This window comes from Kogia breviceps, chromosome 5 (assembly GCF_026419965.1).
Source record: "Kogia breviceps isolate mKogBre1 chromosome 5, mKogBre1 haplotype 1, whole genome shotgun sequence".
In the NCBI taxonomy this organism is placed as follows: Eukaryota; Metazoa; Chordata; class Mammalia; order Artiodactyla; family Physeteridae; genus Kogia; species Kogia breviceps.
This window is the reverse complement of record NC_081314.1, coordinates 84653976-84667868: the sequence shown is the minus strand read 5'-3', so window position 1 is coordinate 84667868 and position 13893 is coordinate 84653976. Positions and strand designations below refer to the sequence as shown.

At 38.0% G+C, this 13893-nt stretch overlaps 1 protein-coding gene across 2 annotated transcripts in view; it reads right to left on the bottom strand.

Annotated features, from left to right (window-relative positions):
* Positions 1-2301: 2301 nt before the first annotated feature.
* GSK3B (glycogen synthase kinase 3 beta) overlaps positions 2302-13893 on the bottom strand; it is a 206149-nt gene continuing 194557 nt past the window's right edge. For both annotated transcript variants that reach the window (XM_059064749.2, XM_059064750.2), the window contains one exon: positions 2302-2478. In XM_059064749.2, coding sequence (XP_058920732.1) covers positions 2411-2478 — 68 coding nt within the window. In that variant the 3' untranslated portion in view covers positions 2302-2410. The remainder of the gene's footprint in view (positions 2479-13893) is intronic.

Genomic DNA, 13893 nt, shown 5'->3' with positions numbered 1-13893 from the left:
GGGGGGAAAGTGTTTCTTAAAACAAGCACAGATTTTTATGGACTCTAGCAAGTATACCAAGTCCAGAGTAGTGTCTGTGTCCAAATGTTTGGCTGGGCAGTTTGGTCTGAAAGTAGGTCCATTCCTGTGTCACAGACCTGCCGTCCAGCTTCTTTATAAATCTTTTCTGAAAATGGTCTATCAAAGCCATTCCCTTTAGGAATTATGCTGCCAAATACTTTGATTCAGACTTCTTTCAAATCTTAATTTGCTCTCGGAAGCTCATTATGCAAAGTAAAATTCAATTTGATTTGGTTTGACTGAGTGTGTTTCCTTTCTCACGAACTCTGATATAACCAGAGGTTTGAGAAACGCTTCTGTGGCTTAAGAGCTTAGCTAGACAGTGAGTGAAAACTAAGATGGCTCACCGTTGTCTTTCTGGGTACTGGTTCATGTCAGCAGGCAGTACGACTCTCTTGGAGAGTCACACACACTTTGTTAAGAAGCAGGACAGGGTGCCGGGACCTGCATGAGGGCTGCCAAGACACTCCACTTCCAAATCACCTGGAGGGCAAGACCTCTAACATGTCCTAAGGTGGCAACAAGGAGGGTGAAGGGAGGTTACACACAATCTGGGGCTCAGCTCTGCAGCCCTACAGTTATCAGCTAACCTTGGAAGGTGTATGGGGAATGAAGGAAGGTAGGCGGGAAAGGCAGCCATCACTCAAGTAATCTTTAAATGTAAAGTACAACTGATTGTGCCTTAAAGATTCATTAGGTCAAGTAATGGCCCATAAGCACCAAGGTGACTAAGGTTCATTTTAGAGTATATAAGGCCCGCATAGATGTCAACCTTAAACATATAAACCAAACTAGTTGTGAAAATCTATTTCCTCACTGCCAACATAATCCTTCAATTCTCCTTGCTTTCCAAGGAATATTGCTTTTTCTTCAAAAACAGAGACTGATTCTTACACTGTTCACTGATTATACAAAGAAAAACAGAAACAAAAATTCTTAACTGGGTTTGGGGGGAAACATTCTTCTCATGCTTCAACCAGTCAACTTTGATACTGTGGACAATAACAAACAAACAAACAAACAAAAAACCCAAAACAAAAAGCAGTATTGAATCTATGTATATAACATATATACACACATTTATATAATCAGCTTTCCTATAAAGTCAGCAGGTACAAGTGACTGTTTATATCATTTTGATGTGTAGTTTTTAATATTCCTACCATCTAAAATCATAATGGTCTATCTCACATGCATCAATAAATAAAATTTAAAAAGCATGAGGTTAAAAAGGCTGAAATTAAATACAGATTCTAGATTTGGATTTAAAATCAGAACTATATGCAGAATGTGGCACTTTCTGCAAGCTCATTTTGCAATTAAAAATATGAAAAATAAACCAGTAGACTGTTGTAGTTCACATTATTTAACTATGATGTCCTCTCAAGTGTATCTTTCCAAGGGAAACAACTTTAGAAAATATCTGGACAAATTCATCCACAGTGGTGAGACCTGCCCCTGGCCTGTCCCCTTCCTCCAGGTTCGTCAGCTTTTGACCTCTGCAGTCAGAGGGGCCAGCTCAGCACCCTTTTTAGTCTCCTCCTAGGTCACTAGATTAAAACTGTACTAAGATTTATAGAGAACCTTTGGTCAGGCAAACAAAGATCCACACACAGAGCACACATGCTCCTCCTTTGACAGCTTCCTACGTAAGTTTCTTCACCACTAGCACTGATTAAGAGCAAAATAAAACCTTAACAAATCAATTAAGAATTTTCCCCCTTATAGATTCAAACTTTATTGACCTCCCGGGTTACAAATGACACACATTTCCTTTTTTGTCTGCCACACCTGCCATCAACATGCCAAAGGCATGTCTTCAAGTACCCGAGGATATGGATTAATTTTACAAGTGACATTTAAGTCCCCATTGAGTTACACCTGCCAAGCTCCCAACCAATTTCAAGCTGTGCACTATACCCAACTCTTACACTTGACTTCAAACGAAAACAAAGTTCAAAAAAACTTCCACATAGAACAAAGTTTTCTTCTTTTGTGGAAGGGGCATGAGGCAGGAGTCCTGTTTTTAAAGTATACAACAGCAGACTTTTGTTAAAAAAAAAGATTGTCGTGGGAGAGAGACTGTGTGTTCTAGTGCTCCGCTTTCCCCTCCCCACGACCCCTCCCAACCCCTGGGTCTCGCTCAAAGTGAGAATACAATGAAATTGGTTTGTATTTATAGATATTTTACAAGGTTAAATAAGAACAACAATAATAATAAAAAAACTGAACACTAAAATGAACAGGTTTTTTTTCTCTTTTTAATTTTCTTTCCAAATGTGACCAGTGTTGCTGAGTGACACTCAAGTAACTGGTGGTTTTTCCTGTGCAGCTGGCTGCTCGGGACTGTTCAGGTGGAGTTGGAAGCTGATGCGGAAGCGGCGTTATTGGTCTGTCCACGGTCTCCAGCATTAGCATCTGCAAATCAAAAGCCCCAAGAGAGAGCATGAACAATGCTGTAACACCCCAGAGAGAAAAGTACGTGGCCTCAACTGCAGGCTGAGAGCTATAGCTGGAACATTGTTTTGAATATGGCCAATACTATGAAATGTGAATTTCTTTCTGCTTAGAGTTAAATATGTGCCTTGGCCAGGTCTTGGTACAGAGAAGATGGTATCTTTGAATAAGTTACAGACTCAGGGAGCCAGAGACCATTTCTCTCAAAGCTCTTGCCACAGCTGGGATTAGCAGCGCATGAATACTCAGTTGGAGTGTAGCTCACTTGAAAATAAATGAACAGTGTACAGCTGCGAAAACTTGCTAAAAATTCTGAACGGTGTTACAATATGCCATCTGTTTAAGTGGGTGAATGAGTGGAGGCAATGAAAGTAATATGGGTCAGTGGTGATGGGAGAAGCACCAAGCATAAATCAAACTCAGCTGCTTGCTTTCTAGGTACAGTCCCTCTTCATTATTCATACAAATGGAAGACACAAGCAGCAAAAAAGAAATTTCAGCCATTGTAGTACCAATTCCCTTATTCAATTCAATAAAGCATCTTATAGTCAAATGTCTTAGCACTTGATCTTACTTTGCCTAATCCTTTAAAAATACATATAACTTTACAACTAACTTGAACCCCTGCCCCCCCCCCCCCCCCACTTTTTAAGGTCCATTATTATTTCACAGCCTCCATTAACATTTAAACAGACATTTAACTGTGTCCAGACTGGCTCTCCATCTCGGGTAGGCAAGATACTACTGTTTCAGTGGCTTGTCAAGTTGCATCCCTGTCATCACACACGTGACTGGGAATATACTGCTAGGCAAATTTTCCCTCAAAAACTTCACACTAAGCTCTGAGCAAGGAGGGAGGTGGCTTGACTGAGATGGGCAACTTCCAAGAGCCATTGCCCTAGAAGTCCACCACCCTTGGCTATCAAGGCTAGGGACACCAAAAAAGAGACTCAGAAGTTTTGTCTCTCTCTCGAGACTGTAGCTCTCCTGTATCCTATGTTGAGTAGAGTAAATGTTATGGTTGAACGCAACATTTGGTCCTGGATCTTTCTACTTTGAATTTTTTAATTGAGCAAGAAACAAAAGACCCCAAGGATACACAGCAACTGTAGCTTAAGGAACTCTTAAGGATTAGCTATTCAGTTTATCATTTTGATAGCCACTCTTTAAAAACTATATTTCCTTCCTAAATTCCAGATTGCTCCTCAAAACAATCTACCCATATATACATTTAACTCAGCCTTTGGGGAAAAAATGTTTATATCTCTTAATAAGAATGGTTGTGTTTAATTCATTTTATTTCCTTCAAAACATCTATAGCACTATTTTCATGAAAATAAGCACAGACATTATGACATCAGGATCCAGGCGTTAGTTTCATATTGCCCATGGCATGGCATCATGTTAACTTATCTGCATGGCACATGGACAGGTGGCAAGAGAGGGTATATGATATATAGCATATAACCTGCTCTCCAAAGACAGGTAAACAGCCTTTCCCAATAATCAGTCAGTAATTGTACTAATACTTCATTCATAACTCTTGGTTTTTCTTGGATATGCCGTACTAAGCAGGAGTTTTATTCTCAATGATCAACTAAATTCTGTGCATCAATAACCTAACATCAATTCCTGTCCAGGCCACAGGTTCCTGTAAGGCTTTCTCAGGAAAAATGTTCATTTTCATAATTTAGGCACGGGCTACATTAAAAACAACACCCCTGAGAAAGCCTGGAAGGCACAGAGATATTTCAGAATTATAATGCTCCTCACAAACCTATGCTTATTGCAGCATTTCTCATGTTTTGGATGACACTCAGAAGCTGCATGATTATCATCAAACAGCACTTATATCTCTCATTTTCAACACGTGAAGATGACAGGTAAAACTGTCACATTCTGGTCTTCCTCAGGACTTAGGAGATCAGCACACATACCAGCAGTGTTAGCAGCTCTGGCCATAGCAGCCATTAGCTATTGGCCAACATTCACCAAGGCTCCTCTACATTGCCAGCCAGCCCATTACATTAATTTACTCTTTGGCAATATCTTATTTAGCTACTAATCTGCTATTGTCCTTTCAGCGGCTATTACCTATGAGCTTATGACATTCCCAAAACTAGTCTTCCCTTCCTTGGATAAATTCAGAGGCTGCTTGTATTATCATAATAAAAAGCATAAGCCTTTTAAGTGGGCATATAACCAGATACAAAATCACATTCTAAATAATAAAATTTTAAAAAACATTCATATTCCTCAGGTTTGTAATTTAATGATCTTTTATTTTTCTTTGAATTATTTCCAAATCACTTGATGAGTAAAATTTTAACAGCTAATTATTTTGATTACACTTATCCTTGATATCACAGGATAATATAAAGTCACAGCACTGGACTCATTCATCAAAAACAAAGAAACAAAAACCCTATGCCCAGTGCAATGAACTCTACTTAAAATCAAATTATACATGTCTTTCCTGAGAAAGGAGAGTTCTCTGCTTTTCAGAGGGAGAAAACGCACAGGGAGGAGAAAATCAAAACAAATGTGAATCTCCATAAACTCAATAGTAGCTCCAACAGACTGCCTGGTTTACTAAATGAGCAAAACTATGTTTTTAAAGTTCTTCTTGGTACATGCCTATTTTGATCTCACTGTCAAGTCTGTAAATTTATTTTACAGAGTTGAATCCGAATTAATATGGACCCTCTATAATAAAAATGTTCATTAATTTAAAATTCTGATAAACTGTCACTAGACTTAGATGTTTACTGCAATTTCTGTAACTCTTCTTCTCAAGCATTTAAAACAGTAACTTTTGGGCTTCCCTGGTGGCGCAGTGGTTGAGAGTCCGCCTGCCGATGCAGGGAACACGGGTTCGTGCCCTGGTCCGGGAAGATCCCACATGCCGCGGAGCGGCTGGGCCCGTGAGCCACGGCCGCTGAGCCTGCGCGTCCGGAGCCTGTGCTCCACAATGGGAGAGGCCACAACAGTGAGAGGCCCGCGTACCGCAAAAAAAAAAAAAAAAAAACAGTAACTTTTTTTTGACATTCTTTTTTAAATATTCTTTTCTGTTATGGTTTATTGAATACACTTCCCTGTGCTATACAGTAGGACCTTGTTGTTTATCCATTCTATATATAATAGTTTGCATCTGCTAATCCCAAACTCCCAGTCCATCCCCCCCCCAACACCCCTCCCCGTTGGTAACCACAAGTCTGTTCTCCATGTCTAAAGAGTAACTCTTTAAAAGCAGCAAAGCTCATTTTGCTTCTCCTTCATTCCCTTCCCTTTACATATGTACTGGTAAAAGTGATGCAACCTGGCATTATGATTTAAACTAAGATCTTTTGATTATAAAGGATCCAATTATGAAGAGTCAAAGACTGACTATACAGTCTCTTGTTTTCAGTCTTGAGATGCTCTTCGGAAGTTCACACCTCTCTACCCTCAATTTCCCCATCTGTAAAATGATGATAATACCACTCATCTATGTAATATGGCCTAAGAAGTGCTTAGTAATTGTCCAATAAATGGAAAGGTAAAAGAGACATCTAGAAATACACAGATGTATAGTTTAGTGTGACAGCAATAACCACCATCACCACCACAGTAAGTATCAGTGGTAGCAGTTGCTGACATCTGGGTGCTTACCAATGTGCTAGACATTATACTAAGTATGTTGCAAGCATGTCATTTAGCCTACAAAGCAAGAAACAGGTACAATTATTGCACCCATTTTGCAAATGGGAAAAAAATGGATGCACAAAGAGATGAGATAATGTGTCCAAGGTCACAGAGCTAACAAGTGGAGAGCTGAGCACAGAGGGAACAGAGGAAGAATATGATTACCTTCATGCCTGTAGGAGACAAGCAGAAAAGATTTCCTAGCAAAAGGAGAAGAGAGGACTTTCATTCAGACCTAACCCCTACATAACCCAATGTGATTTCCAGAAGCCTACTTCTATTAACTAAAGAGTTACTACATTAAAACAGGTGAATTTATAATATGAAGAATTAAGAGGATGGCTATTTTATTATCTAATTTTCAAACAGTCTGTATGGGGTATACAGAGATACAAGTGTTTTGGAAACAACTATAGAGCTGATATTTCACTGACTTCCAACATTCTAGAAACCAATGCTCATTACCACCCTGATACTGCTGCACAATAAACCAACCAACCAACAAACCAAACGAAGGATGGACTTGAGGGAGAAAGGAGAGAATGAACAGTTTTGGGGGAGGAAGGTATAAGACCATTCTTTTACATTGTGGTAGCCACCCTCGAAGATGACTTCAATGAGTCATGCACCTCTTGATGTCCACGCTCTCATGCAGTCCCCTCCCCCAGTAAATAGGGCTGACCTGTTTAACCAACAGGATATTGCAGAAATAATGGTGTGTGACTTACAAAGTTAGGACATAAAAGACACTGCGGCTTCCACCTTCTCCTCCTTGGATTCCTTGGCCTAGGGGAAGCCAGCTGCCACAATGTGAGACACTCAAGTAGCACTACGGAGAGGTCCACATGGTGAGGGACTGGGCCTTCTGCATATAGCCAGCACAGATTCACTAACCACACGAATGAGCCCCCCTAGAAGTAGAGCTTCCAGCCCCAGGCAACCAGCCTTCAGATGTTTGATGCCCTGGCTGACATTTTGGCTACAACCTCATGAGAAATCCTGATCCAGAATTATACAGTTAGGCTGCTTCTGAATTTCTGACCCATGAAAACTGTGTGAGATACTAAATGTTTATTCTTTTTTTTTTAATCTTCTTTTGTCTTTTATTCATTTAAAAAATTTTATTTATTTATTTTTTTACTTTTGGCTGCTTTGGGTCTTTGTAGCTGCACACGGGCTTTCTCTAGTTGTGGTGAGCGGGGGCTACTCTTTGTTGCGGTGCGCAGGCTTCTCATTGCAGTGGCTTCTCTTGTTGCAGAGCATGGGCTCTAGGCGCTCGGGCTTCAGTAGCTGTGGCTCGCGGGTTCTAGAGCACAGGCTCAGTAGTTGTGGCACACGGGTTTAGTTGCTCCGCGGCATGTGGGATCTTCCCGGCCCACGCTTGAATCTGTGTCCCCTGCATTGGCAGGCGGATTCTTAACCACTGTGCCACCAGAGAAGCCCAGAATGTTTACTCTTAAGCTGCTAAATTTTGGGGTATCTTGATACACAGCAATAGATAACTAATGCATACATATAGGTCAAATAACTTAAATGCCCGTTAGGGTTTGTGTTCACAAGCCCATGAACCAAGTCCCTCTACAAAATTAGGTATGCTCCTAATAAACTCTACAAGCAAGAAAGATTGCATCAGATGTTTAATTGTTTTTTCCCTAATACTGAGAAGAGTCTATGGTTCTATGACTTTTGTACTGGATATGGCAAAGGGAATTTGTGCATGTACTATATTGAGACCAATTTTACTCTGTGTGACTTCAGATGTAAAAATGACAAGTTGGGCAATCCCACAGTGAAACTAAAGGTGAAGCTCTAAGGTATTAGGTTCCCAACAGAGTTCACCAGGCTGCGATTTTTGTCCTAGAGTAAATTTTTATGTACAAAATTCCATATCGGATACATATATTTTTCAGGAAAGGATTCACAGTGTTATTCTCAGATTCTCAAAGATCTGTTAAGAGTTGCTACATAATCGAGTCATGGATTTGATGGGCAGCTGTCTCAATTCCAAGGAAACTGCATCATCTAGTTGCTCAGGTGGTAAACCAAAAGTTCTTACCTCCATTCTTCACTCCCCCACCCCCGCCAATGCATCAGCAAGTCCTGTCCATTCGCCCTCCAAATGTGTCTGATCAATGTGTAAATGGGGAGGGGAAGGAGAGTGAATGGAAGGTCCCACATTTACAAACTGTCACCAAAAGGTTTAAACAGAAAAGCAGAAAACAAGGGAACAGGTCAGAAGGAAAGGACAGAGAATAAACAAAGGAGCTGGGGTTCCTAAGGCTCTGCTCAGTATTCCAGAACTATGGGTCTATAAAAGTTAAAACCTTCTAATTGATACAAGTGTTCATTGTCTGGCTCAATAGCAATAATGGAAATGTTTTATCTGCACTCTCTAATAGGATGACTGCTAGCTACATATGGTTATTTAACTTTAATTGAAATTAAATAAAAATAAAAATGTAGCTCCTTATTTACCCTAAACACATTTTCAGATTCTCAAAAGCTATAAAATAATTATTGGCATATTAGTAGAAGAGCGTATTTCAGATATATCAAATTCTTTTTGTACTTTACGTGTACGTTACAAATATACTTGGGAACTTTAAGTATACTTTCATTTCCTTATTTCCTTTATTATGCTCTCCCAAGCCTATATTATGTATTTCTATTCACCAGCTATCCTGTTTTTATAACAAGTTAGAAATGTCTCATGACAGGTCAACTCTAAAAGATAAAGTTTTGGAGGCCTGGGCCACGTTGTTTGTACTGTGTAGCTAACTCAGGATGTTTCTATTCAAGCTGTTCCAAGTGGAAATGCCTCTACTATAAAACTATATCTCAGACATTCATGTTATTAACTGACACATGAACAAACAACACATGAACCATTACTCACAGAGAATTAAAGGTATACCCCCAAGTTATATTTAAACCAAAATCATAATCCACACTAATGAAATCAAAGTAGTATCAGTATTAAGGAAAAGGATTCAATGTTCACTTTTCTCTTTATACTGTCTACTATGATTTTGCTACTTTTGTGTGTGTCATAATGAGGGAGACTGGGAGGGGAAACACTCCTCAGCAAAGCATCATCACCTCTCATGTCATATTATTCCAAGGAAAAGGTGTGGCACAAGACTCCATGGTGGCTTCAGTTATTTAAAAAATAGAACTGAAATTCAGGTGCTAGTGAGCCAATCAATCCAGCAGCAAACCTGGAGGGCTTAACAACAACACTGTTTATGCTTGATCTGCCAGCAGTAGAGGTCTTAGCTGCTGTGAGTTCAGGGGCAGAGCACATTTTAATTAAGAGGCTTGGTTGTTCAGGGTAAAAAAACTGAAGGCCATGGGGACAAAGGATATATTTTCATTTTTTAAGTTAAAAGACTTAGTTTAGGAATAAAGAATAAGAAGAGGCATATGAATATAAACAGGTAACTTCTGGTAAGGAACTGAGGAACACCTGAAGAATACCCAGAAGAATGTCTTATAGGACACTCACCAACTTAATCAAGAAGGTTTTATTATATTACTTTTGGAGGAAGGAGGAAAAACCCAGGTAAAATTTTTGACTTAATAGGAAAGAACATGTTTTACATAAAAAGAAGCAATTTCCTAGAAGTGATACTTAGCCCTGCTCTGGTGAAAATAATGACAAAGATGGTTTGACTTTAGGTACCTATATGCAAACTCACTAAGTGAACTTGAAATTCTAACAGAGGGTAGATATAGTCTCATTGGTGTCAGTGAATCTGTCAAACTGGCACATATGGATGGAAGCCTGTATTTCAAATACAGAGCCAATAGGAGGAAATGGGTATAGCACTGTATCTACATCCACCTTTTTCATCTACTAAGTTGGTAATGCATAAAAATATACGTGTGCATATGCACTCTGCACCTCCCCCACCCCACTCTGGGCTGGCTAGTGTTAAAGTAACAGAGAAATGAAAAAATATATGCATTACCAATGTAGACTGGGACAAACTTTCTGGAAGGCAATTTGACAATATGTATTAAAAACTTAAAGCTTCCTTAAATCTTTTGACTCAGGAATTCTTCTAAAAACTGGGACACAACCCAAATTTCCAAGAATAAGGAATTCGTTAAAGAAATTGTGGTACAGGCTTAGAATACTGGTTGAATACTAAAGTCACGTACTCCCCTCCCCTTCCCCCAAATAGCATAAGCCCATTAAAAAAATGGGACAGAGTTATCTCTGTCCACTGATAAATAGACTAAAATATATTAAATAGTGTTGTTACCTTTGATTTTCTTTGAAAGTGAGAATATGGAGAGTCTTATTTTCTAAAATAATTATATATTGTATTTTTAATAGAGAAAAATCCTTGGGTTTTTTTAAAAAGTTATATATTTTAATGAAATTCCACATACATTTAGGTTAAGATAAAGAGAAAATAGACAGGAAAGAGTTCGGAAGATGAACACCTGAGGGCAACACTGTGGGTTCTGCAGCTAGACAGGGTATGGGTGCTGCTTTCCCAGAGCACACTATACAAGTGCCACAGTGGCAAAGGGTAATCATACTTGTGGGGGGAGGCAGGGGATGAAGGGATGGTAACCATCATTTTAGGAAAGTAAGTATTTGATACACTGACTTAATTTAACATGTTATTTTTCAAAATCAGTGGAAACAAATAATGGGAGAAATTATTCTGGGTTTAATTCTGCCCAGCTAGAAAAAATTGTCTGGTGATGTAGAAGCTGACAGGGTGACAGAAATTCTGAGGTAAAAATAACTGTAATAGTAAGAAAAAGGGATCACTAGCCCTGGCTAAACTGAAACATGACTTTAGCAAAATGCATTTCAAAAAGTTCAGGGAACAAATAGGTATGATTTTGTGGTTACAGTCTTCAAAAGGGGTAAATAACTGACAAGAAATAGAAAATTATGAAAATCAAAATTCTGACCAACCAAACAATTGCACATACTCTCCATGCAAAGTAAAAGGAGAAGAACCAAAGAAACCAACTAAAAGGGTTTTCTTTGACTGGCTCATAATTTTAAAAGTAGGGCACACATCCCAGGAAGAACAGAAAATTAAAATTGTGCACTTGTCAGAACAGGCCAGATTTGGTTTAAATGAGGTAACAGCAAAGGGTTTCAAAGCAAGATCAAGAAAAGTTAAGCCCCCTGACCAGGTAAAAAGACAGAGAAGACAGACCTTGTCCAACTCTTATCATGATTCCCTTTTCTGTTAGAAGGGTTTTCAACCTGGAAAGGATATAACAAAAATCCTAATAAACAAAATGCAGCCCAAGGAAGGTGAGGGAAATCTACACATTTTAAATGTCTTTAAATCCAGAATCTATAGTCCAACAAACACATTCTAAAATGGATTACAGAAATTCAGTTTACAAATATTTAAGCACTAGAAATTTCCCTAAGTCTTAAAAAAAAAAAAGATTTCATTTCCATCTTTGACAGTTTCTTTTTTGATGGAAAAAATCTGAAAGTTTTCTTGACAACAGCAAAGCATTTTACTTAGTTTTCATAACATTATTATATAAATAAGTATTGTAAGGTTGGTCTGTAGTTAAGAGATCAGTTATTCAGAGACCATCAGAAGAATAATCCCTAGTAAGCGTTGCATAGTCCCATTTAATTTATTTTATCAGTAACTTCGGTAAAGACAAAACAAAACAAAACAATAAACTAGTAGACTCTGCCTTGTCCTGTTTAATATATTCTATTAGTTGCTTGGATAGAGGCAAAAAACTGATGTGTTTATGAAATGTGCAGATGACAAATAATTGTACAGAAAACCTAAAATCCTGATACTTCAGAACATATTCAGGATTAGGATTTAAAATCCTCATTAGTATGGAGGGGATGCTAGCCATCATTAAAATTTGAAGGACTTCTGCGTGTAAGAATTGGGTTGGTTTTTTATAATCCCAGTGTAGGATCACTGAATGAAAGAGGTATAGGGGGACAAACTTCTAATAAAGTGATACAAAGATGGAATGTGTTACTGAATATTCCAGTTACTGAATATATACAAGCATGAGACACTAGTTCTCAATAGATAATAAGGAAGGTGAAATGAAATCAGTGGTTTTCAAATTTGTTTTAATAGCAGAACCACTGCACTGGAAGAAACCTTACCCAGAAGACTAATATACAAAACAGAAAGAAAACTGCTCTAGCTGAAATTCCCAACCACATCTCACACTTAACTCAGGTGACACTTGATCAGATTATCTCTAAAGTGGTTCATATTTGATTAGCAAAACTATAATTCCTCAAGATCTATTACTCTAGATGGACCAGATGAATGGTCTCCCAAATGGAATAACTGGGAGGATCTGTTGGGGGTGTGGAGAAAAATCAGGTATAAATATCAAAATAATAAATTATACTTTATGGACTGAGAGTGGTATGTATACTTTTCAGGAGTTTCTCATGTCAATCAGAGCCACAGTCAGATATAATGCCCCCAGGCACTGAGGTATTCTAAAAACAATTTAAAAGAATGAAAGTTTTTGAGGGAAAAAAAACCCCACCACTAACAACATCCATAACCACTAATTTAACACAACTGTTTTAATTTCTGAATATTTGTATCTAGTTCCTATCTACACGCAAATACACATTTTGGCACAGTTACCAACATGGTACATAAGATTTTAAAGTTTTCACCACATAAATTAAGATGAATATTTCCACAAATGTAAGTTTCATAATAATTGTCTTTCATGGTTACATACAAATGGAGATTTCATAATGTACTGAAACATTTTCCTACTGTTGACCATTCAGATCATATTGGCTTTTTTTGTTATTATATAATTATTCCTATTCATATCTCTGTACATGGTAGCTTTTTTTCTTCTATTAGATGTACCCTGAAGTTAAGATCCCTAAAGTGGGATTAGTGAATAAAAAAGTATGAACTCTGCTGTGATAGCTCTTGTACATGGTAATGCTTTCCAATAGGTCTTTATCTATTCATCTGCAGTCACTACTGGAACCTTGAATACAACACATGGAAAAAGTAGTTGAAACATCTGCAAAAAGTTTCCTCAGTATCAATGTCATTAAACTGATAGAAGCTATCTTTACTATTTTTAAGAAAGGTGAGAAAAATAGTTATTACTGTGATATTCTATTGTACTGATCAAGGTTCTTTTGGAGAGACTAGAATAACAAATATATATTCCCAGAGTAATCTCACCTTTAGGCCATGGAATAATAACCTTTAGGCCACAATCTGGATAAGAAAAGGTTTACTTTCTTTGTTCTTCCAGAAGTAGCAATATAGAGACTAAATAGAGATTTCTGCCTACAATGTATTTAAAATGTAATAAGACCTAACATCTGAACACCATTTAATAACTTTGGCTACCAAAAGAAATTGACTAAAATCTAAAGCTTATTTCATGATAATATAGTCAGTATGATCACAGTTGATGGCATCTTCATCATTCTACTTTGTTCCTCTTCTGCTTTTATCCTACCTACTTTAGGATTTAGCTTTGCTCCCAGATCAACGTAAATGTCACAGAACTCCATTCTTATTTAAGTCAGCTGTAAACAACATAAAAGCTTCTGAGGCAGTCATCCAGGAGCCTCTGTATTCTGATGATCTTGCTCAAGATACAAACATGTTTGACAGATGCTGAACTTCAGGGGTGTGGAGCATCAGCAGAAATGGTATTTTAACA